The sequence below is a fragment of the Lithobates pipiens genome, unplaced genomic scaffold (assembly GCF_037356315.1).
Source record: "Lithobates pipiens isolate NorthernLeopardFrog02 unplaced genomic scaffold, aLitPip1_a1.2 Scaffold_23, whole genome shotgun sequence".
Lineage (NCBI taxonomy): Eukaryota > Metazoa > Chordata > Amphibia > Anura > Ranidae > Lithobates > Lithobates pipiens.
The window spans coordinates 69,524,688-69,552,410 of record NW_027507785.1 but is presented as its reverse complement, the minus strand read 5'-3'; the positions used below and the strand labels follow the sequence as shown (position 1 = coordinate 69,552,410).

The 27,723-nt window shown below is 44.8% G+C and overlaps 1 protein-coding gene across 3 annotated transcripts in view; it reads right to left on the bottom strand.

The window, feature by feature from the left end:
- The window catches only part of SHQ1 (SHQ1, H/ACA ribonucleoprotein assembly factor), a 147,986-nt gene extending 129,365 nt beyond the window's left edge, over positions 1–18,621 (bottom strand). Inside the window, exons 1-4 of one of the 3 annotated variants that reach the window (XM_077451830.1) lie at positions 18,572–18,621; positions 14,059–14,210; positions 8,158–8,222; positions 6,024–6,146 (exon numbers count right to left, since the gene is read on the bottom strand). In XM_077451830.1, coding sequence (XP_077307956.1) covers positions 6,024–6,146; positions 8,158–8,222; positions 14,059–14,201 — 331 coding nt within the window. In that variant the 5' untranslated portion in view covers positions 14,202–14,210; positions 18,572–18,621. Of the gene's footprint in view, positions 1–6,023; positions 6,147–8,157; positions 8,223–14,058; positions 14,211–18,521 lie in introns of all 3 variants that reach the window. The other 2 variants (XM_077451829.1, XM_077451831.1) reach the window with 2 other exon arrangements.
- Positions 18,622–27,723: the final 9,102 nt, after the last annotated feature.

Genomic DNA, 27,723 nt, shown 5'->3' with positions numbered 1-27,723 from the left:
TTTGTTTGGGTACGGTGTTGCATGACTGCGCAATTGTCACTCAAAGTGTGATAGCGCTGAGAGCTGAAAGGAGTTGTAAAGTCTCATCGTTTTTCACCTTAAAGCGGAGTTCCACTCAAGAATGGAACTTCCGCTTTTAGGGAGGTGACCCCCTGACATGCCACATTCGGCATGGCATTTTTTTGGGGGGGTTCCCAGCTCCCACTTCCTCCCGGCGGCACCGGAAGGGAGATCACCTCTCCCCCCTCCCTCTCGACAATCATCTGGGACACATCACAGGTCCCAGACGATTGCCCGGCCAGTCAAGGCGCTGTGGGTTTCACAGCCGGGCACTCACAGTTACAATGCTGGCGCTGCATAGAGGATGGAGAGATGAGCAGGGCTTTGTTCCCACGCATCACTGGCCCCTGGGACAAGTAAGCGTCTGATTATTAAAAGTCAGCAGCTGCAGTATTTGTAGCTGCTGACTTAATTTTTATTTTTTTAAGCAGAACTCCGCTTTAATGCATTCTATGCATTAAGGTGAAAACCCTTCTGTGCTGCAGCTCCCTCCTCCCCCACAGAGCCCCCCCTTTTTCTTACCTGAACCGATCGTTCCAACGATGAGCATGAGCCCAGTACCTCCAGCTGCTGTCTCTGATCCTCGTTGGACTAAATGACTCCCGCTGCTGTCAATCAAATCTAGTGACACGGGAGTTAGTGTGTCAATGGCTGCAGCAGCCGGACTCGTGAGCGTGTCCCCACAGGGGTGCCCCCATGGAAAGCAGCTCTCCATGGGGGCACCTAATGGAGAGGAGGAGCCAGGGGTACCGCCGGGGGGACCCCAGTGATGAAGAGGAGGATCGGGGCTGCTCTGTGCAAAACCCTTTCGCAGAGAAGGTAAGTAAGTAGGACATGTTTGTGATAAAAAAAAAAATAACCATTACATTCACCTGGCCTAGGGAGGAAGGGGGTGAAAGTGCCCTGTAGGTAAGTGGGTAAGATCAGTTACGGCAAACTGTTTTCCCCTTTGGGATAAAGGTTTTACATGAACAAATAAAAGCTGATCATTGTAAGCACCCGTCAGCGTTAAATGGTTTGTCTCATCCATGTAAACTGATACATCTGCAAGAGAGTTTGTGCTTATTAAAAACAACAGACTTGCTGGCTGGATTACCAGATAAAAATAGATGAAAGAAAGCCTAAAAAAAGAAAAAAACGAATGCATCCATCACATGTGAGAATTGGTAAGCTGCAATATAATACATTTTTGCTTTTGGGTTTAATACCGCTTTAAGAGGAATGCCATAGTATGCCCCCATTTCAAGCACGAGTCACAAAATGCAGGTCGTGGTGTGGAATAGTGCCAAGTAGAACAGACAGCAGATAACGATATCCGCCCTCGGTTATAAATGGTCTCCAAAGGAGCTCTTAAATCCAGGTATACATCAGAACAAACTGTATGAGCTCACATGAAGCGTCTATGGAATTATTTTTACCTTCTGGAGCGGAATAAAGTGAAGACTCACTCGAATAACACTCAGAGATCTATTGCATCCTTGCCCGTTCTGCCTCTTGCACCCCCGCTATGTGTCAAGCGGTGGGATTGTAGTCTGAGTACCTGAATTATTCCTGTGGGTTATGGCTCCCCCTCAGGGACCAGGACGAGAGCCCTCCAGGCAGGAAATTACAGCGAGCGGGTCTCTCCGAGGCCCCATAGCCGTGCCTGGTCATTTAATGCATGAATCACTGTCATCGCTTCCACTCACAGGCTTTATACCATCAGGAAGTAGATATTAGCCCTGGGAGACTCGTGTCCCACTGGTCTGTGTGCTGCTTGGATCTCTTACAATGTGTCACTCAGCCTGCTCCAGAACAGCGAATCTGTATACAAAGGCCAACCACACAGCAATGAATATACATCTCTGCCTGACCTACATGAGGTTTCCTACTGCAGCGTGATTTCAGCTATCTTTTACATATAGTTTATTGGGCTTATAGAGGATTATATAGACGCGTGACACCGCATACAGAAAAAAAATGGCAGAACAAAGGGGAGGGTACAAGAGGTAGATGGACAATAGTGACAAAGCTAGTGTCAAAAACAGAACGGGGTAAAGGGCGTCAGCAACCAGCGTGTTAAAGCAGAATTAAGCTGGTTATACACTATACAACTTTTATACTATTTTCTTGTAAAAAAATAAATAAACTTTCCTTTAGATCTACCAAAACCATATAATATATCAATAATATAAAGAAAAAACTGCACTGTTAACCTACCACAAAAAGCTGCAACTCACAGTGAAATACACACAAATACAATAAATAAACATAAGGAGCTGCACTGACAAACCATATATCTAGATAAAAAATTTTTAAAAAAAAATGATGAAATTGGCATATGAAAACCAAAAAAGTGCAAGTGAATAAAATGTGACAAAAACAGTGCAAAAAATAAAAAAAGAGTGCAAGCCTACTAGCTGCACAAGCATTAGGCCCCTTTCACACTGGGGCAGGAGTGGCTTCGGCAGTAAAACAGCACTATTTTTAGGGCCACTTTACCGTTGGTTTAGTGGCAGTATTCAGCCACTAGCTGGGTGGTTTTACCCCCCTGCTAGCGGCCGAGAAAGGGTAAAACCACCGTAAAGCTGGCGATACAGCCACACTGCCCCATTGATTTCAATGGGCAGGAGCGGTGAAGGAGCGGTGTATACACCAATCCTTCACCGATCCAAAGATGCTGTTAGCAGGACTTTTTTTACCGTCCTGCTAGTGCACCGCTCCAGTGTGAAAGCCCTCGGGGATTTCACACTGGAGACACAGCAGCGACTGTTTCAGGGCACTTTGCAGGCGCTATTTTTAGTGCTGTAGCGCCTGCAAAGAGCCCCAGTGTGAAATGGGTCTTGGAGCTTGTGGCCAATACCCTGCCAGGGCCTTTAATCCACCCAGCGCCTCCGATGGCTGATCAGGCCAGGTACTCCTAAGAGACTGAAGGCGTTTATCCTCGACCAGCAGCCATTTTTAATGTGTATGTATATAATCAGGCCAGCCCTTGCACTACAGTTAAAGGTAAATCTAAAAGGAAATTGAACAACAAAAATTGTATAGTGTGTATCCAGCTTTAAGCTCATGAACAATTAAAGTGGTTGTAAAGGGAGAAGGTTTTTTTAATCGTAAAAAGGAGAAGTCCAGCCTCGGCACATTTTGTGTTGCACGCCTGTGACCCGTTTTCAGCAAAGAGCAGTCTGAAGTCCGCTCTCTGCTGACGTCACTGAAATCAGTCCAGGCACCGCGTCGCCCCGACTTCAGAAGTCTGGATCCGCCAGGTTCCTGGACTAATAGCCGTCTCAGCGAGCCACCCCTCCACAGCTCAGCGCTCCAATGAGCGTGGAGGAGCAGAGCAGGAGAGCTGCTGACTGACAAAGAGCAGCTCTCTGCTCCGGGAGGTGAGAGAACCGAGCCATCGCCGGTGTTCGATCGCTTGGTTATCAGGGAAGAGGCGGCGGGGGACAAATACAGCATTGAACCAATGCTGCATCCATCTAGGCAAGTATGATTATGGGACAAAAATAAATAAAAATACCATACTTCTCTTTTAATGCAATCTATACATTAAAGCGGAGTTCCAGTCATTTGTATGTTTATTAAAAGTCAGCAGCTACAAACACTGTACCTGCTGACTTTTATAAAACAAACACTCACCTGTCCCAGGGTCCAGAGGTGTACCCAGTGCAGCTGTGTTCTCCCTGTGTTCTTCCTCAGTGGTGCCAGCATCTTTACTATGGGCACTCAGCTGTGGCGGCTTGTGGCTTCACTGCCGGGTCCCCACTGCACATGTACAAGCACCACAGCACTCTGTGACTGATCCCAAAGTCTTCTAGGACCTGTCATGTGTCCCAAAAGACTTTGGGGGGGGGGGGCAGAACAAGAGACGGGGAGGAGGCCTTAAAGCTGACGTTCCACTGTTGGGTGGAACTCCGCTTTAAGATTAAAAAAAAAAACTCTTCTGCGAGCAGAAACCCCCCTCAGCCCCCCTAATACCTACCTGAGCCCGTGTCAATCCAGCGATGTTGCACGAGTGCCTTGGCTGTCTGGGACGCTCCCTCCTGATCAATATTTTGGGGGGGCGTTGCCCCCCCCTTCCCCTCGCGGGACAGACAGAAAGGTGGTGACCAAAAGCCTAACCTTAGGAGGCCGATGATAAAGTGGTGCTGGGTCGGAGTAGGGCTCCTGGAAGCTTAAAGAGGCTGTTGCTGTCCCTCCACCTGCTGCTTCTCGCTCCAGCTTGCTGATGGAAGAGCTTCTCCTCCCAGCCGAACAGGCATTGGTTCTCCTCCAGGCCAAACAGGAAGTGGTACCTGAAACCCAATTGGCTGGGAGTCCTAAGACTGCGCCTCAAGCAACGCTGTATCCTGGCCCAGGCCTAGGGCAGTACTTTCAAGGGGGCAGCACGGAAAGTGCCTCCGCTGACTAATAGTGTAGCGCCAGTCTTGTGGGCTGGCCTGAGAGGAAAATTAGTCTAGCTTCATATACAGCTATATATTTTAACATCATCCTGGATCACAAACCTTCCTCACTGTGCTATATGTTTTCTGCTGCACCATTGGCATGGTTATATCTTCTTAGTGCTCTCCATAAAATTATCAGAAATTTGTGAATAAAGTAGAACTATAGGCAACACTTAATTTTTTCATATTGGATAGAATAAGGGAGGGTTATAGCCCCTGTTAATTTTATACCATCCCTGTCCCATTGCAGAGTTTTCCCTTCACTTCCTGCCCCATAGCCAAACAGGAAGTGAGAGGAAATCTATGCAAATTAAGAGAATACATTGATGCCCCCCCCCCCCCCCAGGCCCTTGGGACTAGTGTCTCCGCTCGAAAATTTCAGGGCGGGTTATAAACAGCAAGGGGTGTGGCCTTGACAGGAAACGGTGGGTCATATTTAAATAAGGAGTGCTCGAGTTTGGTCAGGCCTAGGTCAGCACAAAACCTAAATACACTACTGGCCCCAAGCCCACCCTTTTTTGAAGCCAATTAGAGCCTCAGGCTCTAATCATGTGCTTAAAAACAAAAAAAACAAAAAAAAAAAAAAAAAACCCCATTGAAATTCAATGCGTCCGACACCCTGTATGTAGATTAGGGGCCGGGTACATGGATTAGGAGTGGCTGCCACTGATGGTTAATGTATTTTGACAGCCAACCCAGCTGGCTGTCAAAATACCTAAAAAGCGGCTGCATCTGACTGTACCTTTAGTGAGCTCTGGAAGTGAACAGACGGCTGTAAAGCCCATCCACGTTAAAGCCCATCAAGGCTCTGAGGAAGAAGGTACTCCTTTGAAACGCGTCAGCCAGCAGTGACACCGATGTCCTCCCCTTTTCTACCTGGAGACTGTTGGTTCCAGGACTGATTGCCACAAATAGGTGGCTTTTACAAGCAATAATTCTCCACATGTTTGTGAGTAGTTTCTAAATTGTCTTAATTAATAAATTGCCTTGGGATAATGCACGAGGCTGGTGCGCCCTCTTCCTTTTATCTTGTTCAAATCAGATAGCAGATCTCAAGAAATCATGGAAACCCTTTGAAAGTGGAAGGAACCTGCCATCTTTTGCTTTTACCTATAGATAAGCCTAGAACAAGGCTTACCTATAGGTAGTGTAAACATCTCCTAAACGTGCGCCATTTAGGAGATATTTACATTACATGCAGCTGCCAGGGACATCACTGGCGCATGCGCTCTGAAGAAACGGACACCTGTGCCCTTTACTTCAAAGCCCTCTGGCTCTGGCCAGTCACACAGCTGGAGTCCGCAAACTTGGAAGATGGGTGAAGATGGGAGCCCCTGCAGCGCTGACTTCTCGGTGCGGGAGGGCTTCGTTTTAAGGTTTAACATAATGTGCTAGTATGTGATGCATACTAGCACATTATAGCTTTACCTTGCAGGTTCACAAAAAAAAAAAAAAATAAACGAAAAAAAGGCCAGTGGTTTACAACCACTTTAAATGTGGATAGATAAAAATAAACCTAAGTAATAAATGTCTCACCTATTTCTTCCACAAGGGGTTTTGCCGTTCTGACTCCTCTTGGTGCCAATAGTGAAGTCAGCAGATTCAGGCCTTCAAAATGCTGTCCTGGGTTCTCTTTAGGCACTCGAACAGTGAAAACCCCTGGAATAGAAACAATACAACATACTGGTAAGCAGAACTTGAAGAGGGGATAGGCGTAGAAACAAATGGAACCCTTGAGGATGGGAAGGAGCGGGCCAAAACAGTTCTTCCAACAGGCACAGTACATACAGGTAGTACAATGCAGAACCAGAGGCAGATGGTTCAGTACAAACATGCCATCAGCAAGGTCATCAGGCCCCATGTGCATGGATAGCAATTTGTGTGCCCTAGTCCTGTTCACTGTACTGTTCTCAGCAAACCCATCATACAAGAAAAAAAAAAAAATACAAACAAATTAAATAAAAATGTGTTGCAAATTTGGAGTTTAATTTTAATTACATTTGTTACTGTAAACCAGGGATGTGAAATATTAAAAATTGTAAATTTTTGAATTTATCACCAAATTTTTTTTTAGGCTCCATTTACACCTGGCATTTTCGGGAAACGCACAAGAAAGCACACAGAAAATGCGCAATTTGCAGAAGTGTTCTGCAAACGCGCATTGTACCTCTGATGCCCTTAATTGTTAAAGGACAAGTTAACCTTTCACCCCCTTAATGACCAGGGCATTTTTTGCAATACGGCACTGCCTTACGTTAACTGACAATTGCACGGTATTTTTTTACTCTGCTATAAAACACATCCAAAAATAAATAAATACATTTTTAATTTCTTCATCAATTTAGGCCAATATGTATTCTTCTACATACTTTTGTTAAAAAAAAACAAAAAATAAAATAAAAACAATAAGCGTATATTGATTGTCCTGCACAAAAGTTATAGCATCTACAAACTATTGGATAGATTTATGGACTTTAAATTTTTTTTTATTGTTTTTACTGGTAATGGTGGCGATAAGTGATTTTTTGCGGGACTGTAACATTGCGGCGCACAAATCTGACACTAAGGGACACTTTTTGGGGACCAGTGACACCAATACAGTGATCAGTGCGATTTGAGCCATGCAAAATAAATGGGCTCAAGGCGCACTGCAAATAATTGCATGTGATTAGAACAGGAATGTGATACAATTCCTGTCGGAATCACATGTGGTTTCGTGCACCGCATCAGTGTGAACCAGCGCTTAAGTTTTCCAGGATGGATCTGAGAAATTCTGGGGAAGAAAAGCTGGGCTTTCAAATACCTGGACCCCTGCACCAGCTGCATGAGCAGTGACAGCTAATCACCCTTGGAGGTAAGTATAGCAGGGACCGGAGGGGTGGAGGGGGGGGGAGGGGGTTAGTTCACCTTTTCATTTTTTTTGTGAAAAAGTAAAAACAAACAAAACACTTTAAAGCATAAACTTTGTATCCATCATACTTTCCTAAAAATGTTTACTTTTTGTGTGACGCCATGATGGTCAATCTACAACTGCCTACATGGAATGTTTGCAAGCTTCTTTGGCTGTACTTCTGTGGATCACAGGAGTGCAATTCATTCTGCACTCCTACGACTCATTTTCATCAGACAGTGGGCTGAAGACCGCTGTCGGCTGACGTCGCTGAGCCGGTCCAGGCTCCGGAAGGATTGCGACCTTACAGTTGGGATAGGCCAACATGGCTGCATCGGCACCCAGCTCAGCCTCTCAGCAAGCCGCTAAGAGCCTAAGCCAGCTGCCCCTGCCCCCTCCACAGCCCTGCACTCCAGTGAGCATAGGGGACAGAATAGAGAGCTGCTGACAGTCACCAGCTATCTACTCAAGGAGCCCTGAGAACTGAGCGATCAGCGGCGTTCAATCGCTGAGTTCTCAGTGTTAGAGCTGGCGGGGGACAGTTGCTGCATCTACCTAGGCAAGTATGAATTTGACAAAAAAACCAAACCCCATACTTCTCTTTTAAATATTCTTGACTGGGCACAGTGGAAACCAAAATCCTATAAAAAGCTAATGAATATTGATTACAAAGCTGATTGTAGCCCTTGATAAGAACTAAATCTTGACCAGAGACGCACATAACAGTAGATAAATTGAATACTTTAAATGGAAAACATGATTTATGTGACACGATCTTACCATCATCAGCATTATATACGGCTTTCTGTCTCCCATCTTCCACAATCCTGCCAGGTAACGTCAATCTGCACACAGATGTGATATTATATTAACAGAGGGAACACGTCATTTTTTTCCCCCATGTCATAACATCTGCAGCAGCAGGTTGAGCAGAAAGATGAAGCTACATAGAAGTCTTTATTGGTCACAGCAAAAAAATAAATCAATAAATCACAAACAGTCAGCGCGTTTCAGGGTCTCTACTGTCCCCTTTCATTAAAGGAGTTGTAAAGGCAGAAGGTTTTTTATCTTTTTCTTCATTCTTATTCTATGCATTAAGCTAAAAAGCCTTATGTGTGTAGCAGCCCCCCCTAATACTTACCTGAGGTCCCCCTCTGTCCAGCGTTGTACATGACTGTCTCCCCCCTGATTGGCTAAGACACAGCAGCAGCGCCATTGGCTGCCGCTGCTGTCAATCACGGTTAGCTAGTCAATGAGGGTAGAGAGGGGGCTGGGCCGGGTTGGGTCACCGTGTCGGAATAGACACAGGGAGCTGTGACTCGGCTTGGGTGCCCCTATAGCAAGCTACTTGCTGCGGGGGCACTGAACAGGAGGGAGGGGCCAGGAGCACAGAGCAGGGACCCGAGAAGAGGAGGATCAGGACCGCTCTGTGCAAATCTACTGCAACAGAGCAGGTAAGTATAACATGTTTGTTATTTTTATAGGAAAAAAACCCCACAAAACTTCACAATCATTTTAAGACTTAAAGTGGTTGTAAACCTCTGATATGAAAAATGAACAAAAGCATACCCTTCTATAGTGTGTACTTGCCTCTATTCAAAGCAAATATAGCGTGATTTATGTCTGCAGTCTCCTTCCTCTGCTATCTGCATGAGTCACTTCTGACAGTCAATGCCGACACCAGCCAATCTGGAGGAGACAGCCTCACTCCCCCTTCAGCACACAGTAGGTGATTGACAGCCTCAGCTGTGCATATTTCCCAAGGACACTGTAGAGGGGTGTGGGTCTATTCCTCCAGAGGTTTTAGATTACACTCAGCTCTCTGCTCTATGCCAGGGGTGCTTAACCTGTGGCGGCCCAAGGACACTTCTGATGTGGCTCCTGACCTCAAACCAAGGAAGCGCATGCCCATGCTCCGGCATCAGCAAGCTCAGATCGCGATCAACAGGTTGCTGACCCCCTATCCCAGAGCATCAGAGTGCATGGAGCCGGCGGCGGCAGCAGAGGAAGCAGCCAGCCTGAGGAGGGAGCAGGAGCCGATTCTTCCTCTGTAGTGCCAGCTTCTGTCCCAGTAGGAGTGATACCAAGTGCACCTCACCTGGGATCTTTCTAGCAGACAGGAGAGTGATGCCAGCAGAGGCTTCATTTAGGGTTGGAGACTGCTGGACTGACTCAGTCAGTTGTGGGTGTATGGGTGGGCATTGGTGGGGGCGGATCGAATGAGTTCTCTTCTAATGTTTTTTGCCAGATTCAAAAGAAGGTTGGCGGTAAGCCCTTACTGGGGGCTTGGGCTGCTACCCTGGGTACGGCCTCCAGGCAGTTTCCACATGCATTTGTCAAGATAGGTAGAAAAGGAACGCACAATATCCAACGAAATGCAGAGTGAATTTATGATCATTTTATTGAAAGTTGCGACTCAAAACGCATTGGGTTAATCACCTGTCGCTACTTTCAATAAAAACGATCATAAATGCATTCTGTATTTCGTTGGATATTGGGCTCTCCTTTCTATCTTGCCAACAGAAGCTGGAAGAGGAAAAAGGTTGGTGTATTAAACATCACATGCACATGGGCATATTAGCACTTCTTGGGTTGCTTTTACAATGATCTGCAGGTGCAGCACAGTGCACATGTGGCTTTTCTGCAGGAGCCAGACTTCTATTATATCTAGAGGTGCACCGAATGGAAATTTTGGTGCAGAAATTGCAGGATGTACTTGGCCAAAAATGGCAGTAAAAAAAATGTATATGTATATATATATATATATATATATATATTTATTTATTTATTATTTTTTTTAAGTCACACCATATTTGCACAGCGGTCTTTCAAATGCATTTTTTTGGGGGAAAAAATACACTTTAGTGAATTAAAAAAAAAATGAAACAGTAAAGTTAGCCCAATTTTTTTGTATAATGTAAAAAGATGATCTTACGTAGGAAGAATCATCATCTTGATTCTAAGAAAAAAAATTGTGATTCTCATTTTTCCCAGAATCATGCAGCTCTACTGGTAACCAATGCAGATCCCTTACTGCACTCTCTTCTCTCTGCAGCTGAAACACTATCATCACGTACCTGTTAAACACCTCTGAAAAGCGATTTAAGGCATGGCAGTTTAGACGCCAGCCATAAAGGGATCTAAATTCCTCCAGTTCAGCAGAAACCAGCCGAATCTTGGTTCATCTATGGGCAGGCTGATTGTACTGAAATCGATCCATCGATTGACTTTAGTACAACCAGCCTGTAGGGTTTTTTTTTTGTCTGATCACTTCCTGCGGTTATAGTAGCCAGCAGTAATCACTGTATTCTGCAGGCAGAAAACAGCACAGTGGGAGGGAATCCACCAATTTTCTTTCCCGACATCCATTAGGGCAGGAAAGAAAATTGCATATTGTAGGGCCTGCCTTAGACTTTTAGAATTTTTTTTTCATTCAGCCCACTAGGTTGAACACAAAATACCTGACAGCTAAGTTCGGAGCCGCTGTACTAACAATCCAACGTTAGTACAGCTATCTCCCCAGATGAGCTGTTGTGTTCTGACAGAGGGACGTCCAAGCAAGACCACTCAAGTCAGCACTCTCAGCCATTGGCTGAGAGCGCTGATCAGCAGCCATTCGGCTGCTGGTTTTCCTGTATGCTCATCTGATGGCCAAACAGCCTGCTTCTGTCGGACTGTTTGCCATACACACGGACCAAATGTCGGACGATTTTTATTGAACTGGCTGATGTCATCCGACATTCCGCTCGTGTGTACTAGGCTTTAGACAGTGTTAGTGTTTGTATATACTTTTCAAGAGGAGAGCTGGGACTCCCTAGAGAAAAAAAAATGTGCCCTCAGGGAATGGGAGTCTCAGATTTCATTATAAAGCATGTAGCCTGAATGAACACTGACAGAACTAAGGCCTGTCAACAAACAAGAAATCACCTGCAAGGCAATGTCATCATGGGCTAGTATGCATCGCAAAGGAAAAAAAAAGTGCACTTAGGGAGTGTCTCTAGTCCACCTCCAGAAGAAGTGGGACCCCTCCCCGACGCTCCCCCGGCTGCAGGGGTAAGGTGTACTCAGCCACCTAGTCTGGCGAACCCCTCTCCTCATGATCAGTCAAAGCTGACCATTCAGCACTAGGTGAGGAGCTCTCCAGAAGTGAGAATCACCAAGGCGGGACGTCTACCCTACTCAAGGGGGACGGAATCTGATACATTCTGCCCCTAGAATTAAGGTTTGGCCCGAGGACCCACAAACGTCCATCCAGAGTGAAAAAGAAAGCACAAAAAATAAGTGCAGTAACACACTCATGGAGAGCAATAAATATTCAACATGAAAAACTTCCATTGCAGGTGCGTTGGCTAGGCCTTAAGGCCTGTTAACAAAAACTGCCCTGGTCTCACACAAAAGATCTACCCTTTGAGGCATAGTGCTGAAAAAATGCAAGGGTGTCATGGCCTAGAACTCATTCTCACAGTGGGGTCCCAAAGCCATATTGTTACTAGGAGCACCCCCAGGACACCAGTCATGGGGGGGGGGCATTTGACACCAGGGCTCTCTGCTTTCCTTGCCCATGACCAGAAAAGGTAGAAATGTAGAATCAGGAGGCACTGGGCTCTTCGGGGGCCATCAACTGGGGAATTACTCCCATGCCCCAACCCAGTGAGCACCCCAGTTTTTCTTTCTCCAGGGCAAACCCTTAGGGCCTCCTTCATACCAGCAGGAGAGCTAAACAAACAGCCATACTATTCATAAAGACTGGATGGACGGTGGAGCGCCCCTACTGGACATTGATAAGAACAGATACTACAAGCAAGAGGGGTGATTAGATATGCACCTAGTCACCTTTATATATTTAATTTTTCTACATAGCAATACATATATTTATTAATGAGAGATAGATTTATTTTTTTTACCTGATAAGCAGATACATTATTATAGGTTATGGTTGTGCAGTCTCTACTGGGCCCAACCCCCCTCCATTGAAGCCATGGTTTCCATACACTGCATTGATGATGGCCAAATAGCCTTTAACAGCTGTATGCAGTTCGGGAAATATAACTGCATTCTTTGCACGGCTTTGCCCATACAAAAGAGGAAAAAAAACTTTTTATCATTTGGGGATATAGGATTGAATGAGACACATTAATATATTTTGTTCTAAAAAGGCTTTAAGTCTTTCGCTGCCAGGTTCCTACGGACCAGACATCGGGGGATTTTACACACATTGGGATTATGTGTAAATCTGACAAGAAGACTCCTGTCAGGTGGAAGCATTCAGACAGCTGCGTGCCACCCAATTGCTTCCATAAACCCGCAGAAACATCAGCCCCCACCCCCCGCCATGCATCCCAGGCTCTGCTTGCCCATCTGCAGGCCCAGGGCCGACATAGCGGGTGCCGCTGGGTAGAAGGGAAGGAGCAGAGAGGACACAAGTCCACTTTCCTCCTCTTCTTGTTGCCAAATCAGAAAGCGAAATGTTTGACGACACTTCCAGGTCCACCTCTCAGTGTCTCCGGCCAGCATGGCCTGGAAAAAAAAAATGCATTGCAATGCCATCTGCATCACATTACATTTAGCAGAGAACAATGTTTTTTCAATGTTTTAAAACATTAAAATTACAACCAAGCACATAAAATCCCCCCCCCCAAATATTTGAGGCCTCCCCACCCTCACATATATGCACATATATAAACGCAGGCGTCGGGGGTGCCTATGTATTAAAAAGACTACTGCGATACACATATTACATATCGCCAGACGTTCCAGAGTGAGATCAATATTTCTAGCACCAAACCTCCCCTGATGACCTATAGGGGGCTTTTAAAATGTCACCTATGGAAAATATAGAGTACTAAAGTTTGTCGTCATTTCACTAGCGCATTCAAATCTAAGGGTTGGCATGTTGGGTATCTATTTACGTGGTGCAACCTTGCCTTTTATATTTTATCAAAATATTGGGTAATTTGTTGTGTTTGTGTGCCCTATAATTAAATAAATTTGTTACCCCAACACTTCAAGTTCCTGACATGTGCCCGCTGTACCATGTACTTGTATTAGAAAGTCTCCTGTCCTCTTTGTACTGCTTCTTTTGTGTGAAATCCCTGGTGTTTCTGCCAGTCCCTCTGCTTTTCTATTAAAAACTGACTACACTAAGCAGAAGAGCACACCATGGTCAGTTCTCTAGCTATGCTGGGAACTCAATGTACTCTCCTCCAATGATCAGACTTTTCCTGACACACCTCCACTACACAGCCATTCAATGGGAATCTCAGTGTGCTGCTGCTTCTCCTCCCCTTAGCTCTTATGCAGCTGAGAACAAAGGGAATTAAATCACTTTGAAAAAAATAAAAAAAAATAAAAAAAAGGCATTTATAATGTTTTTTTTTTTTATCTATACAAAAATGTTTTGCCTTGCATTTCAAATTTTATAAGGAATGGGTTTTACAAGGTGATCGTTTACAATCACTTTAACTTTAGTGTATTTTTTACCTTTGCGGTAATATGTGACATGAAGTAGGAACTACCATTATTTTATTCTCTAGGGTGTCTGCTTTCAGAAACTATATAATGTTTTGGGGGTTTTATGCAATCTTCAGGCCTAAAATTATTTTTTGAGAAAGTATGTAAAAAAAAAAAAAATAAATAAAATGCAAAATCTGGCAGCGAAAGAGTTAAAAGCACTAATGCTACCTGAGAAAGTATGGCTTGGCATAGAATTTGAAGTCATCTTCGTCAATGTAGATATCAAACTCCGACACCCTGGCATAGGGAACTTTAATGGTGATAGTGAGGAAGTCTGCATCCTGGCTGATGTCAAAAGCCGGTGTGATCATATTGTTACCCTAGAAAAAAATGGAATATATTAGTGACCAGCAAAGGAAATGTGAGTAAAAGTATAGAAATGGCCGGGACCTGTACAACAACCTAGATGTCTCATGGGAATCACTTACTGTAATGCCATGGCACAGACAGGGCAGGTAATACAGGTAAAACAATGAATGGAATAGGATTGTTACCCGTAGCAAGAAATTGTCATACTAAAAACCATTCACAAGGTGCAGGGCGACTTGCGCAATAGGAAATTGGCTGTGACACCACAGGGTTTCAGTGCCGGTTTCCCTTACTTGAGATGCCGGCGCATACACCCGAAACAGGTGGATGAATCGGCTGGGGTGCCGACATTGGGGGATCCCTGGACAGGTACGTTTCCTTATATTAAAAGTCAGCAGTTACAGTATTTGTAGTTACTGACTTTTAATCTTTTCGGGGAGCCTGGAGCTCCTCTTTAACTACCTGCCGACCAGCCGCCGTCATTATACTGCTGGAGGTCGGCTTGTTCCCGCAAACTGCCGTAGGTCTACATTGGCCCCTTTAACATGTAAGTTCACCTTTACAAAAAAATCTGAAGGTGAACTTACACAGGTCCCCCTCCCTGTCCCGCTGATCTGAACGGCCGTAATCTCCGGTATATCCGCGTCAGAAGCCCGGGACTTAGAAATCCTCTCTCCATCCTCGCGTCTTCTCTATAGCTGTCAGGACGGCTATGCGGCTGCTGATTGGTCAGCGGCATCACATGGGTGGCGCCGACCAATTAGAATGCTCCAAGACATCCCCCTGGCGTGGGATGTTTTGGACATTCAGCTCAGGGGATGATATACCGGGACTTAGAACTGGAGATTGCCAAGGTCCAGGTCAGCGGGACCTGTAAGTTCACCTTACAGAGTTTTCTGTAAAGGTGAACTTACCCTTAAAGAGCTATAGCAGGCGCGTGCGCCTGCTGCATGGTGGGGGAGCTGATGCGCATGGCCGTGATGTTCACTGGCCACCTGCGATCGCGTCACAGAGAGCAAGAACGGGGATCTGTCAATGTAAACAAAACAGATCCCTGTTCTGACAGGGGAGTAGAGAGATATATCTGCTGTTCCTAGTGATCAGGAACAGCGAGCTCTCTCCTCCTCCAGACAGTACACTCCCCCAACAGTTAGAAACACCTCCCAGGAAACACATTTAACCCTTTCCCTGCCAGTGTCATTTATACAGTAATCAGTGCATTTTTATAGCACTGATCGCTGTATAAATGTCACTGGTCCAAAAAAAAAGTGTCAAAATTGCCTGATCTGTCCCCCGCAATGTCACAGTCCCGCTAAATATTGCTGCTCACCGCCATTAGTAGTAAAAAAAATAAAAAAAATTATAATAAAAATGCTATAAATCTATTCCCTATTTTGTAGACGCTATAATTTTTGTGCAAACCAATCAATATACGCTTATTGATTAGTTTTAGAATTTTACCAAAAATATGTAGAAGAATACATGTCGACCTAGACTTATGAAGAATTATTTTTTTTTTATATTTATTATAGCAAAAACTAAAAAATAAAAACCGTAGAGGTGATCAAATACCACCAAAAGAAAGCTCTATTTATGGGGAAAAAAGGAAGCCAATTTTGTTTGGGTACAGCGTTGCACGACCGCGCAATTGTCAGTTAAAGTGACGCAAAGTGCCGTATCTTAAAAAATGGCCTGGTTATTAAGGGGGCAAATTTTCCGGTTAAGTGGTTAAGCTGCAATAAGCAGCGGATGGGGGTGTTTACATGCCATGGTCCCAATGCTTCACTTCACGCCCGCGGCTAAGTTTACCCGACATGTAGCAATAGGCAGTTGAGCCCTACACACTCTAGCACATGAGGAAGCGCCACAAATGCCCCACAACCACATGCAATGCACATTTATCAGCAAAAGTGCGGTTAAAGCCAGCAGCGAGGGGGTGTCACATGGCTTCCTCACCGCCTTTCAGTAGCCTCTGAAGCGTGATCCGAATGGAGATCGGGCTTCAGAGGAAAGGGAGATTTAACCTCCCTGGTGGTAAGATTATGTCGGATTTCTGATGCTCAAAGCGGTGCATTGTTTTGCATGGAAATTTGGCGTTTTATATTGTAGGCCTGTAATTCTTAGGAATAACTCACTTAAATCTGTCCAAACAACAGTCTAGTAGACATCCCGGGTATGATAACGTGTGAAACACAAAATCATAAATTATAAAATAATAACTATAAATAATAATAATAAAAAAAACGTTCAGTGTCTGATGACAAATTTCCCCACAGTTCACTATGGCTCAATTCTGCGAGTGATTCTAATTTATTATCGCTGTTTTCTAGCTGGTCTAAAACCACCTTTGACGTAAAGGGACACTTTTTGGTTGCTATGGACAATCTCAAGTTTCCAGGCAGAGAGAACAGTATATATATTTGCATGCAGGGCACTGGACAAAGCACTAGGGACAAAAAGGGATGTGAAATGATTTGATACAGTAATGTAATCTGTAAGATTACAGTGAACTGTATGTGTAATGTGGGTTTTTCACTTTTTGAATTTGGCGTTCTCCGTCCCCGTGCGTGGCAACGCTCACAGGGAACGGTCTTGGCACTGTGATAGATCCGGCGGAGGACATGGCATTCACACACACACACACACACACACACACACACACACACACACAGGAGACATTGCAGGATCCTGGGGACAAGGTAGGTAACCTCTTCCTGGATCCTGCGATGCGATTCTGAGTGTGGCTCGGGGTTACCGCTTTTGGTACTGAAAATCCACCTAGAGCCACACTCGGGATTACAGCTATGGAGGTTAAAGGGGTTGAATGGCCCCTCAGCCACCCCTCTGTTTTACTTACCTGAGCCCTAACTTGACCCACGGGGACGCACTGTCACTCTGCCCAGGGTTCTCTGCTCTTGATTGGACAGATTAATAGCAGTGCAGCCATTGGCTCCCGATGCTGTCAATCAAATCCAATGACGTGGGTACCGAGGGGCGGGGCTGAGTCCTGCATTCAGCCTCTAAGGACGCCGAATGCTGGACTCAGGAGCATGCCTGCAAGGTAACCCCCGGGAGAGCACTTCTCCTAGGGGGTTATCTGATGGGGGGAGGAGCCACCGCTGAGGGACCCCAGAAGACCCGGTTCAGGGCCACTCTGTGCAAAACAAGCTGCACAGTGGAGGTAAGTATGACAAGTTTGTGTGTTTTTTGTTTTTTTTAAACAAACCCTTACAATCACTTTAAACATAAATCCAAATCTATGCTAAACAATCCATCCAATCAGGGTGAGGCCCTTGTACTAAATAGTTGACAGCAGTAGATATGGAGATTATACAATCAGATTGTGTCTTAGGCTGCAATCAAACCTTGGCGGTTTGAATCGCGGCAGATTTGCCACGATTCTGTGTGCGATTTTCAAAGCACCGAGGTGTGAATGTAAAAATAGCAGAGCACACATTTGAAATGCCTTTAATTTTAATGGTGACTAAAAATCGCAGTGCGGTTCTGGTGCAATAAATCTCACTGCAATTGTGGCAACCCACATCGCATGCAGCACGTCCCTCAAAAGTAGCTCCTGAACTGGTTTTGAGTGACAAGCTTCAAGCGATGCGGGTTCCCACGATTGCAGAACCTCTTTTGGGAGACAGGCGCCCCGTGATTCTGTTTGGCCGATTTTAACGCGATTCATCAGGAAGGACAGCCGAGACAAAAATCGCGCTGTGATTGGGGTGTCATTGAAAGTAACAGTGATCGCAAGTGCGCCCTGCATTTTGCATCGATTTGGAATCGCAGCCAGAATGGTGGCGATCTTTGAAAACGCCACGGTGTGAATAGCTAATGGCTCGTACACATGATCCGAATATTGTACGACAGATCGTACAACCTTTTTCGCTTAATAGTCACATGTAGAAATTGAGTAGGAAAATAATGTCACAAAAATTCTCGTACAACAAAATAAATCGGAAGTGATGTCATGTGTTGTAATGTATTTGTATTGTATTTTCAGACAACTGACTAAACGAAAATCGTACGATCTGGAATCGTAGGAGGAAAGTTTTCATGCATGTCCGATCAATTAATATCGGATGAACTGTCGTGATCGGCTACCGAAAGTAGTGTACACACGATACAAAAATCGTACGATTCTTCAAGGGACGACAGTTTCCGTACAATATTCGGATCGTGTACACGGGCCATTAGCGATTGTTTAGTAAAAAAAAAAATAAACACTTTCTGCCAATTCAGACTTTTAACCCCCACCAAGAAAAAAAACAGGATGCCCAGCTGCCCCCTATCTGGACTATGGAATGTTCTGCACACACCGATCCTTCCACACATTACACCGACTATCTCACCACAGGAGAACTCACACCGATTCCTCATCCACCACATGCAGCGCAGAGCGAATTCTACTTCCGGGACTGCACGTGTTAAAAAAAGAGACCAAAACGAGCACTCTGATTGGACTAACTTCCTCTGTTTCCCCGCCCATCCACCAATCACGCGCTGTGACTGGAAAACTCGAAGTAGGATTGGTCGAGGCGGGGCGAAGCTAAAGGCAGGACGTCCTATCATGCGGTGAGTGGCTAAAAAGAAAGAGGGGCGTGGTTAAAAGGTGGACGCCTGTCAGGCTTTATGGTTTCCATGGAGACCGGAAGGAAACGTTCTTCTTCAGTGATACATTGTAGCGGGATCTGTACTCCCCCCCCATCACAGATTTGTCCCAGGAAGAGCGGGAATGGCGGGGCCAAGGAAGCGCAAAAGGGGCGCAAAGTAGGCGCTATAATAATCTCCTATTAGAGGGTTGATTTTAAAGGCAAATAAACATTGCGGTGGCTCCAGAGCTCAGTGAATGAGATAAAGCTTAACTTTACAAAGATTACCCAATCACGTGCAAGGAAAAAAAAAAACTGCATTTTTGCTTGCATGCGATTGGATGATGGAAGTCAGCAGAGCTTCCCCTCATTTACTAAGCTCTGGAGCAACTGCACTTTGCAACATGCATGGTCTATTTACCATTGGCGGCCATTATTTTTTTTGTTTGGGGGGGGGGTGGGCACACACCCCCCATCCCCCGTTGTCTGCTAGTCCACTTACCCCACCCATGGGCATCGGGGATCGGTGGGCACATCAGGCAGGGGATCGGGCTGTGGCGGGCATCTGGCAGCGTCTCCTGTGTCCTCCAATAGGATCGCCTGACCTTTCAGACAATCCGGAAATGGGTATCAGACCCGCTCTTTCTGATTGGTGGAGAGGCGATTCAGTGTTAGAATAGTGAATATTCATTCACTTTTGTAACACACCTGGGTGAACTCCGAGCACAATGCTCTGCAACCATGCGCCCACCCAATTTTGAAGCCTATTAGAGCCTAATGCCCTGTACACACGGTTGGACTTTCTGCGGACAAAATCTGTCGGATTTTTTCCGACTGATTTTGGCCCAAACTTGTCTAGCATACACATGGTCGCACAAAGTTGTCGGTCGTTCTGAACAAGGTGACGTAAAACACGTACGATAAACGGACCGGTAGCCAATAGCTTTGGTCTCGTAATTTATTATGAGCATGCGTGGCACTTTGTCCGTCGGAATTGTCTACACATGAGCAGAATTTAAATGTTCAGATTTTGTTGTCGGAACATTTTAGATCCTGCTCTCAAACTTTGTGTGTCGGACATTCCGATGGAAAAAGTTCGATGGAGCCCGCACACGATCAGATTTTCCGACAACGCGTTCCGATCACACATTTTCCGTTGGAAAGTCCGATCATGTGTACAGGGTATATGGCTCTAATCAGCTGCTTAAATAAAAAAAAAAACATGGAGTGGCGCCCATGGGACCTGCATTACGCGCTGCCACTGTAACTGATCATATGTGCAGCACCATGGAAACTGCAGAGAATCTCAATCCAGAGATGTACCCATCTGCAGCAGTTCTCTCTCTCCCTCTTTTTAGCGCAAGCTATTGGCTCCTGCTGCTGTCAGTCAAATCATGTGAGGAGGGAGTGGTGGCGGGGCTTTGTGTGTCTAGGGGTCTATGGATGCACAGAGCCTGGCTCGGGATCGAGCCTGCACACATGCCCCCATAACAAGCAGCTTATGTATCTCAAACTTGCAGCATTCACCTTAAACCCATAGTAGCAGCGAACAAAAAACGCATCCCTAGGTCTAATGCTCCTTTACTCTAGGGCTGTCTTTCTCAACCTTCTTAAAATGGAGGACCCCCTGCTAATAATTGCTATATCTGCAGCTGACAGTACATTAGTCTGGTGATCAGTGGGAAGAAATCTCCTTACATCGGTGATCATTGGGAAGAATGTTCCTTACATTAGTGATCATTGGGAAGAATGTTCCTTACATTAGTGATCATTGGGAAGAATGTTCCTTGCATTGGTAGTCTTTGAAAAGAACGGCCTTACAATTTTTATGACTGAAAAGAATGTCCCTTACCTTGGTGGTCAGTGGTAAGAATTCAGCTTAGATTAGTGATCAGTTGGAAGAATGTTCCTTACATTAGTGATCATTGGGAAGAATGTTCCTTACATTGGTGATCATTGAGAAGAATGTTCCTTACATTGGTGATCATTGGGAAGAATGATCCTTACATTGGCGATCATTGGGAAGAATGTTCCTTACATTGGCGATCATTGGGAAGAATGTTCCTTACATTGGTGATCATTGGGAAGAATGTTCCTTACATTAGTGATCATTGGGAAGAATGTTCCTTACATTGGTGATCATTGGGAAGAATGTTCCTTACATTGGCGATCATTGGGAAGAATGTTCCTTACATTGGCGATCATTGGGAAGAATGTTCCTTACATTGGTGATCATTGGGAAGAATGTTCCTTACATTGGTGATCATTGGGAAGAATGTTCCTTACATTGGCGATCATTGGGAAGAATGTTCCTTACATTGGTGATCATTGGGAAGAATGTTCCTTACATTAGTGATCATTGGGAAGAATGTTCCTTACATTAGTGATCATTGGGAAGAATGTTCCTTACATTAGTGATCATTGGGAAGAATGTTCCTTACATTAGTGATCATTGGGAAGAATGTTCCTTACATTGGTGATCATTGGGAAGAATGTTCCTTACATTGGTGATCATTGGGAAAAATGTTCCTTACATTAGTGATCATTGGGAAGAATTTTCCTTACATTGGCAATCATTGGGAAGAATGTTCCTTACATTGGTGATCATTGGGAAGAAGGGCCCTTACAATTTTTATGAATGAAAAGAAAGTCCCTTACGTTGGTGGTCAGTGGTAAGAATTCAGCTTAGATTGGTTGTCAGTATGAAGAATGTCCATTACATTGGTGGCCAGTTTGCATAATGTCCCTAACATTAGTGGTCAGTGAGGAGAATACTACTTACATTGGTGGTCAGTCGGATGAATGCCACCTTACCAATATATAAAAAGATCATTGGTGTCAATGGTTCCTTATCTGAGAGGCAGAAATTTCTCAGTGTTCAAGGAACCCCTAGCAATCTTTATGCCGCATACACACGATCAAATTGTCCGGCGTACTTAGTCCGCCGAAACGCATTTCACCGGACAATTCGATCGTGTGTGGGCTTCAGTGGACTTTTCCAGCGTAAAGTCCGGCAGACTTAGAAAGTATTTCTAAGACAATACGTTCGTCAGTATGCTAGTCCGGCGGACTAAGAATGACGCATGCTCAGAAGCAAGTCCGAAAAGGAAGCTATTGGCAACTGGCTATTGAACTTCCTTTTTCTAGTCCCGTCGTACGTACTGTACATCATCGTGCTAGCAAACGCCTGACTTCCTGTGTGTCCGTGTGTGGCCAAGTCCATTCGGTAGAAAGTCCGCCAGACTATCCGCCGGATTGTTTGCCGGACTAAGTACGCCAGACAATTCGCTCGTGTTTTCGTGGCATAAGAAGAATCCTGGTTGAGAAAGGCTTCCCCAGGGAATGTAATAAGAGGAATACTTCTCTTATTCCTTGCTCTCCTGAAAGCCAGTGCTCTTCTCCACTCCTGGTCGAGCCTCAGTATGTGGGCAGGTCCTTGGTGTCCTTGTGTACAATGCAGGGCCAATGGTCCTGCATTGTACATGATAACGTCAGTGAGAGGGCAGCTGCAGGACTGGTAAAGAGCGGTGGCTTCATGGGGAATGGCTGTCTGATGGAGAAAGAAGGCTGCAGGAGTCAGGACTAAGAAATAAGGTAAGTAACTCTGTATAATATATGCCCCCAGACCACGGGTCTCCAAATTTTCGAAAGAAAGGGCCAGTTTACTCACCTTCAGATTGTAGGGGGGCCGGACTGTGCCCAGTGGGAGTAAACAGTCCCCAATCCTTGATATTAGTGGGAGAAATAGTTGCTGTCAGTGGGAGGAATAGTGTCCCATTTTTGTTTTCAGTGGAAGCAATTATGCCCCATCATTAGTGTCAGTGGAATGAACAGTTCTCCATTGTTGGTGTCAGTGGCAAGAATTATGCCCCATCATCAGTGTCAGTGGAAGGAACAGTTCTCCATTGTTGGTAAGAAGAAAGAAATGGCTGCACATCCAGAACTTCCGATTGCCTTTTATTTTGTTTCACAAAGATAACACCAAAGACACCAAACTGTGGTCATGTAGACGCGTTTCACACATACATTTTGTGCTTAATCATTACCAATAAGTAATGATTAAGCACAAGATGTATGTGCGAAATACGTCTACATGACCACAGTTTGGTGTATTTGGTGTTATCTTTGTGAAACAAAATAAAAGACAATCAGAAGTTCTGGATGTGCAGCCATTTCTTTCTTCTTTCCAAGTTTCCCACGGTGGCGGGCTGGGGCTGGCCCTCTGCAAGATACTCCAATCAGCCTTCTCTTTATACACCTGGAGCAGCAGTCCTTTTTCTTGTATACTACCCTGTTTCCCCAAAAATAAGAAATAGCGTGATTGTCGGTGATGGCTGCAATATAAGTCCTACCTCCCAAATAAGCCCTTGTAGGTCTTATTTTCAGGGTAGGGCTTATTTTTGGGGAAATAGGGTAGGGCTTATTTTGGGGGGTAGGGCTTATATTGCAGCCATCCCCGCCAATCACGCTAGGTCTTATTTTCGGAGGAAACAGGGAAGCTCCCCATTGTTGGTGTCAGTGGCAAGAATTATGCCCCATTGTTGGTGTCAGTGGAATAATGCCTCAAGAGCCATATAAAGGCAAACAAAGGGACGCATTCGGCCGGAGACTAAACAAGCATTAGACATGTATTATATGGAGGTGGGGGCTAACAAAACAAGATTTTTTTTTTTAGATGATAGGAGATCAGCTTTGCTCGGACTCAGTTTACTGTATGCTTGTTCCAGGTCAGTGCAACAGAACATACTGAGGTTGGAAGCAGCCAAAAAAATAGCATTTTAAAAAAAAAGGGCATACAAATGGCCATGGTGCACTGGTATATTCATAATCTTTCAAAGGAACACCGCAAGCCAGTGACTTACCTTTGCTTTAATCAGCAAAATAGAAGCCATACGACTTTTCTCTTCTTTTCATAAAACATAATACTTCCCCTTTAATCCCACGACTGTGCCAATCCGCCAATCAATAACACGTGCCATATGTAATAAAGACAATCTATTGAAGAAAAGGATAACGGTTCACATCGAGCGCGGAATATGATCCGGCATCACATTTTACATCCTGCGATTTGATATTTTCAAGATTAATTTCAAACAGCCAAGAAAATTATAAAAAAAATAGTGGCGCTCTACGACAATAAATCTGCTTAAGAGCCAAAATGTCAAACCGCAGAGAAGGTTCACTCCAGGTTACAGGAGTGCAGAGGCGCGGCGAAGCCATATTTCCATCAGGCTTCTGGGAATCATTTACAGCCGGGTTCACAATAATGTTCAGCCGCTCAGAGAGAGCGATTATAAGAATACAGGCCTGCATTTAAACATCAAGGGATATAGCTAGCGGACTATATTTATAAAAGAGTCAACGTGATTATTCGCTTTCTAGCATTATTATTATTATTATAATACAGCATTTATAATCGATTTAGCCCAGGGGTCTCCAATCTTTTCAGTATGAGGGCCACGTCTGATATTTTACAAATATTCATGGGGGGCAAGAATCTTTTTTTTTTTTAATGAATGAATACAATTCCAATGAATGAATACATTTTACTTAGATCTTTTTTGCAATCTGATTCAGAACAAAAGAGAAAGAACTTTTGGTAAAAGTCCGCATTAGAGTCTCCTCTTATATCAGGGCCCCCATTTGAATTCCCTTTATATCAAGGTCCAAATCAGAGTCTCCCTTACATCAGAGCCCCTCTTTACATTAGGGTCCCCATCAGAGGCTCCCCTTACATCAGAGTGCCCACTTACATCAGGGTCCTCATCTGTGTCCCCCTTATATAAAAGTCCCTAGTAGAGTCCCCCTTACACCAGGGTCCCCATTTCCTCATCAGAGCCCCTCCTTACATATCTGCCCATCAGAGTTCCCCCCTTTCATCAGCGTCCATAGCAGAGTCCCTCCTTACATCAGGGTACCTATCTCTCAATCAAAGACCCCCCTTACATCAGGGTACCCATCAGAATTCCCCCTTACATCAGGGTCCATATCTGATTCCCGTTTATATCAAGGTCCCTAGTATAGACCACTTGCATCAGGGTCCCCATCTCCCAATTAGAGCCCTATTTCCCCATCAGAGCCCCCCATTACATCAGGGTCCCCATCACAGTCCCCCCTTAAATCAGGGTCCCCATCAGAGCCCCCCCCACTTACATCAGGGTCCCCGTCAGAGTCCCCCCTTATACCAGGGTCCCCATCTCCCCATCAGAGCCCCAGTTCCTTGTCAGAGCCCCTCCTTATATGAGGGTCTCCATCTCCCCATAAACCCCCCCATATATCAGGGTCTCCAGCAAAGTCCCCAGTACATCAGGGTCCCCATCAGAGCCCCCCCCACTTACATCAGGGTCCCCGTCAGAGTCCCCCCTTACACCAGGGTCCCCATCTCCCCATCAGAGCCCCATTTCCTTGTCAGAGCCCCTCCTTATATGAGGGTCTCCATCTCCCCATAAACCCCCCCTCATATCAGGGTCTCCAGCAAAATCTCCCGTACATCAGGGTCTCCATCTCCCTATCAGAGCCCCACCCCCCCCCGCTTACATCAGGGTCCCCATCAGAGTCCCCCCTTACACCATGGTCCCCATCTCCCCATCAGAGCCCCATTTCTTCATCAGAGCCCCTCCTTATATTAGGGTCCCCATCAGAGTTCCCCCTTATATCAGGGTCTCCAGCAAAGTCCTTCCATACATCAGGGTGTCCATCTCCCCATCAGGGTCCCCATGAGACTCCCCTCTTACATCAGGGTCCCCCTCTCCCCATCAGAGCTCCCTTTACATCAGGGTCCCCGTCAGAGTCCCCCCTTACACCAGGGTCCCCATCTCCCCATCAGAGCCCCATCTTATATGAGGGTCCCCATCTCCCCATAACCACCCTTTATATCAGGGTCTCCAGCAAAGTCCCTCCGTACATCAGGGTACCCATCTCCCCATCAGACCCCCCCTTACATCCGGGTCCCCATCTCCCCATCAGATCCCCATTTCCTCATCAGAGCAACATCAAAGCCCCTCCTTATATGAGGGTCCCCATCAGAGCCCCCCCCTTATATCAGGGTCTCCAGCAAAGTCCCTCCATACATCAGAGTCCCCCCTTACATCAGGGTCCCCATTTGATTCCCATTTATATCAAGGTCCCTAGTATAGTCCCCCTTACATTAGGGTCCTAGACATGTGCACCGTCAGTAAATTTTTTTTGTTTCGTTACGTTTCATATTTTGTAATTCGTGTCCGAAATTTCATACGAAATACAAATTTTCATTATTTTCATTAACTTTTCGTAACAATTACGAATGTTCGTTATGATGAATTTATCATTATGAGGGGCTCTCACCATCCCTGTGCTGTGCTGACTTCCTGGGTTTTTAACTTTTCGTAACTACGAATGTTCGTTAGGAATTTGGATCCGAAATTCGTAATTTCATACAGCATAGCAATTCATATTTCGGATCCTACCGAATGTAGGCATTTACGGATATTTGTACGAATTTTCGATTCGTACAAAACTAATCGCACATGTCCCAATTTCCCCATCAGAGTCCCCCCCTTACATCAGGGTCGCCATAGCCACCCTAATGCTACAGCATGGCTGTAGCAGCAGGGCAAGAGCAGGTCTGGACAGAGAAAGTTCCGACGTCCTGTGAATGCTGTGGCAGGCATTCTTTAATAACTAGGACACTGGAGGTCCTGGCCACCAATGATGGGGATGATGGTAGCGTAGCGGAGGAAACCTGCGCTGGTGACTCCAGTGGGGTGGGGGTGAGCGAAAGTTTGGAAGGGGGGAAGTGGAGGCCTTGCTAACCTAAATCATCAATCTGTGCACATTGAGGATACACCACTAATTCTAGCTGCTGGCCAAATAAAATCTCATAGCAGGCTGGATATGGCCCAAAGCCCGTCGTTCGGTGACCCCTGATGTAGCCCATTTAGAAATGTGTCCTATGGAAATTCTCCCACCAATATCAATGGACCAGGGGGATAATGCAGTTGAAACTTTTTTTGCATGTAATTGAAAGGATATGCAACCCATAAGGCTTCATTCAAATGGACGCTCTTCCCCATCCAGCAAGCAATGCCAATTGTTAATCTCTTTGGAGTAATGCTGAGCTGCATGCAGGCAGCCTATAGAAGTAGATGGAGATGCAGTGGCTGTATACTGTTGGCGCTAAATAAATCCTGTATAATAATAATAATAATATTTGGCTGTGCTGGTAAATTTGTACAGCCGCTGAGTCTCCATAGACTTGCCTATAGACTGTCTACACGTATTTCAGTGCTACTCCAAAGAGATAAAGAAACATTCTTCACACTGTACTGGGCTGAGCGCCCCGGGAGAAGGAACTCTAAACACTTTACTCTTGCTTGGTGAAAGTTGGCTGATAACTAATTTTGAGCAATTCAGTGGACCATAACTCTATAAGATCTAGACATGTGCACTGACAAAAAATTTGTTTGTTTTCGTTTCATTTGTTTTTTTTTTTCTTTTTCCGGAAATTCGAAAAATTCCAAATTCGGAAATCCGAAAATTAGGATTTTCTAATTTTCGAATCCCGAATTTTCAAATTTCCCAATTTTAAAATTCCGAATTTCCAAATTTCCCAATTTTAAAATTCCGAATTTCCAAATTTCCCAATTTTAAAATTCCGAATTTCCAAATTTTTGAATTCCAAATATTCGGAATTCGAAAATTCAGAAATTCGAAAATCCAAAAATGCGAAAATCTAAAAAAAAAGAAAATCAGTAAAATTTGAAATAATAACTAATAATAACGATTAAATTATAGATATTGGAATTTCCTTTCAAATTTGTCTGTTTGTGAATTTAACGAATACAAATTTATCTGAAGTTATGAATTATCCAAAATAACGAATGCCCCATCTAAACAAATGGAATGGAACAAATTAATAAATAATAATAAAAAGGTTTTATTATTATTAGAT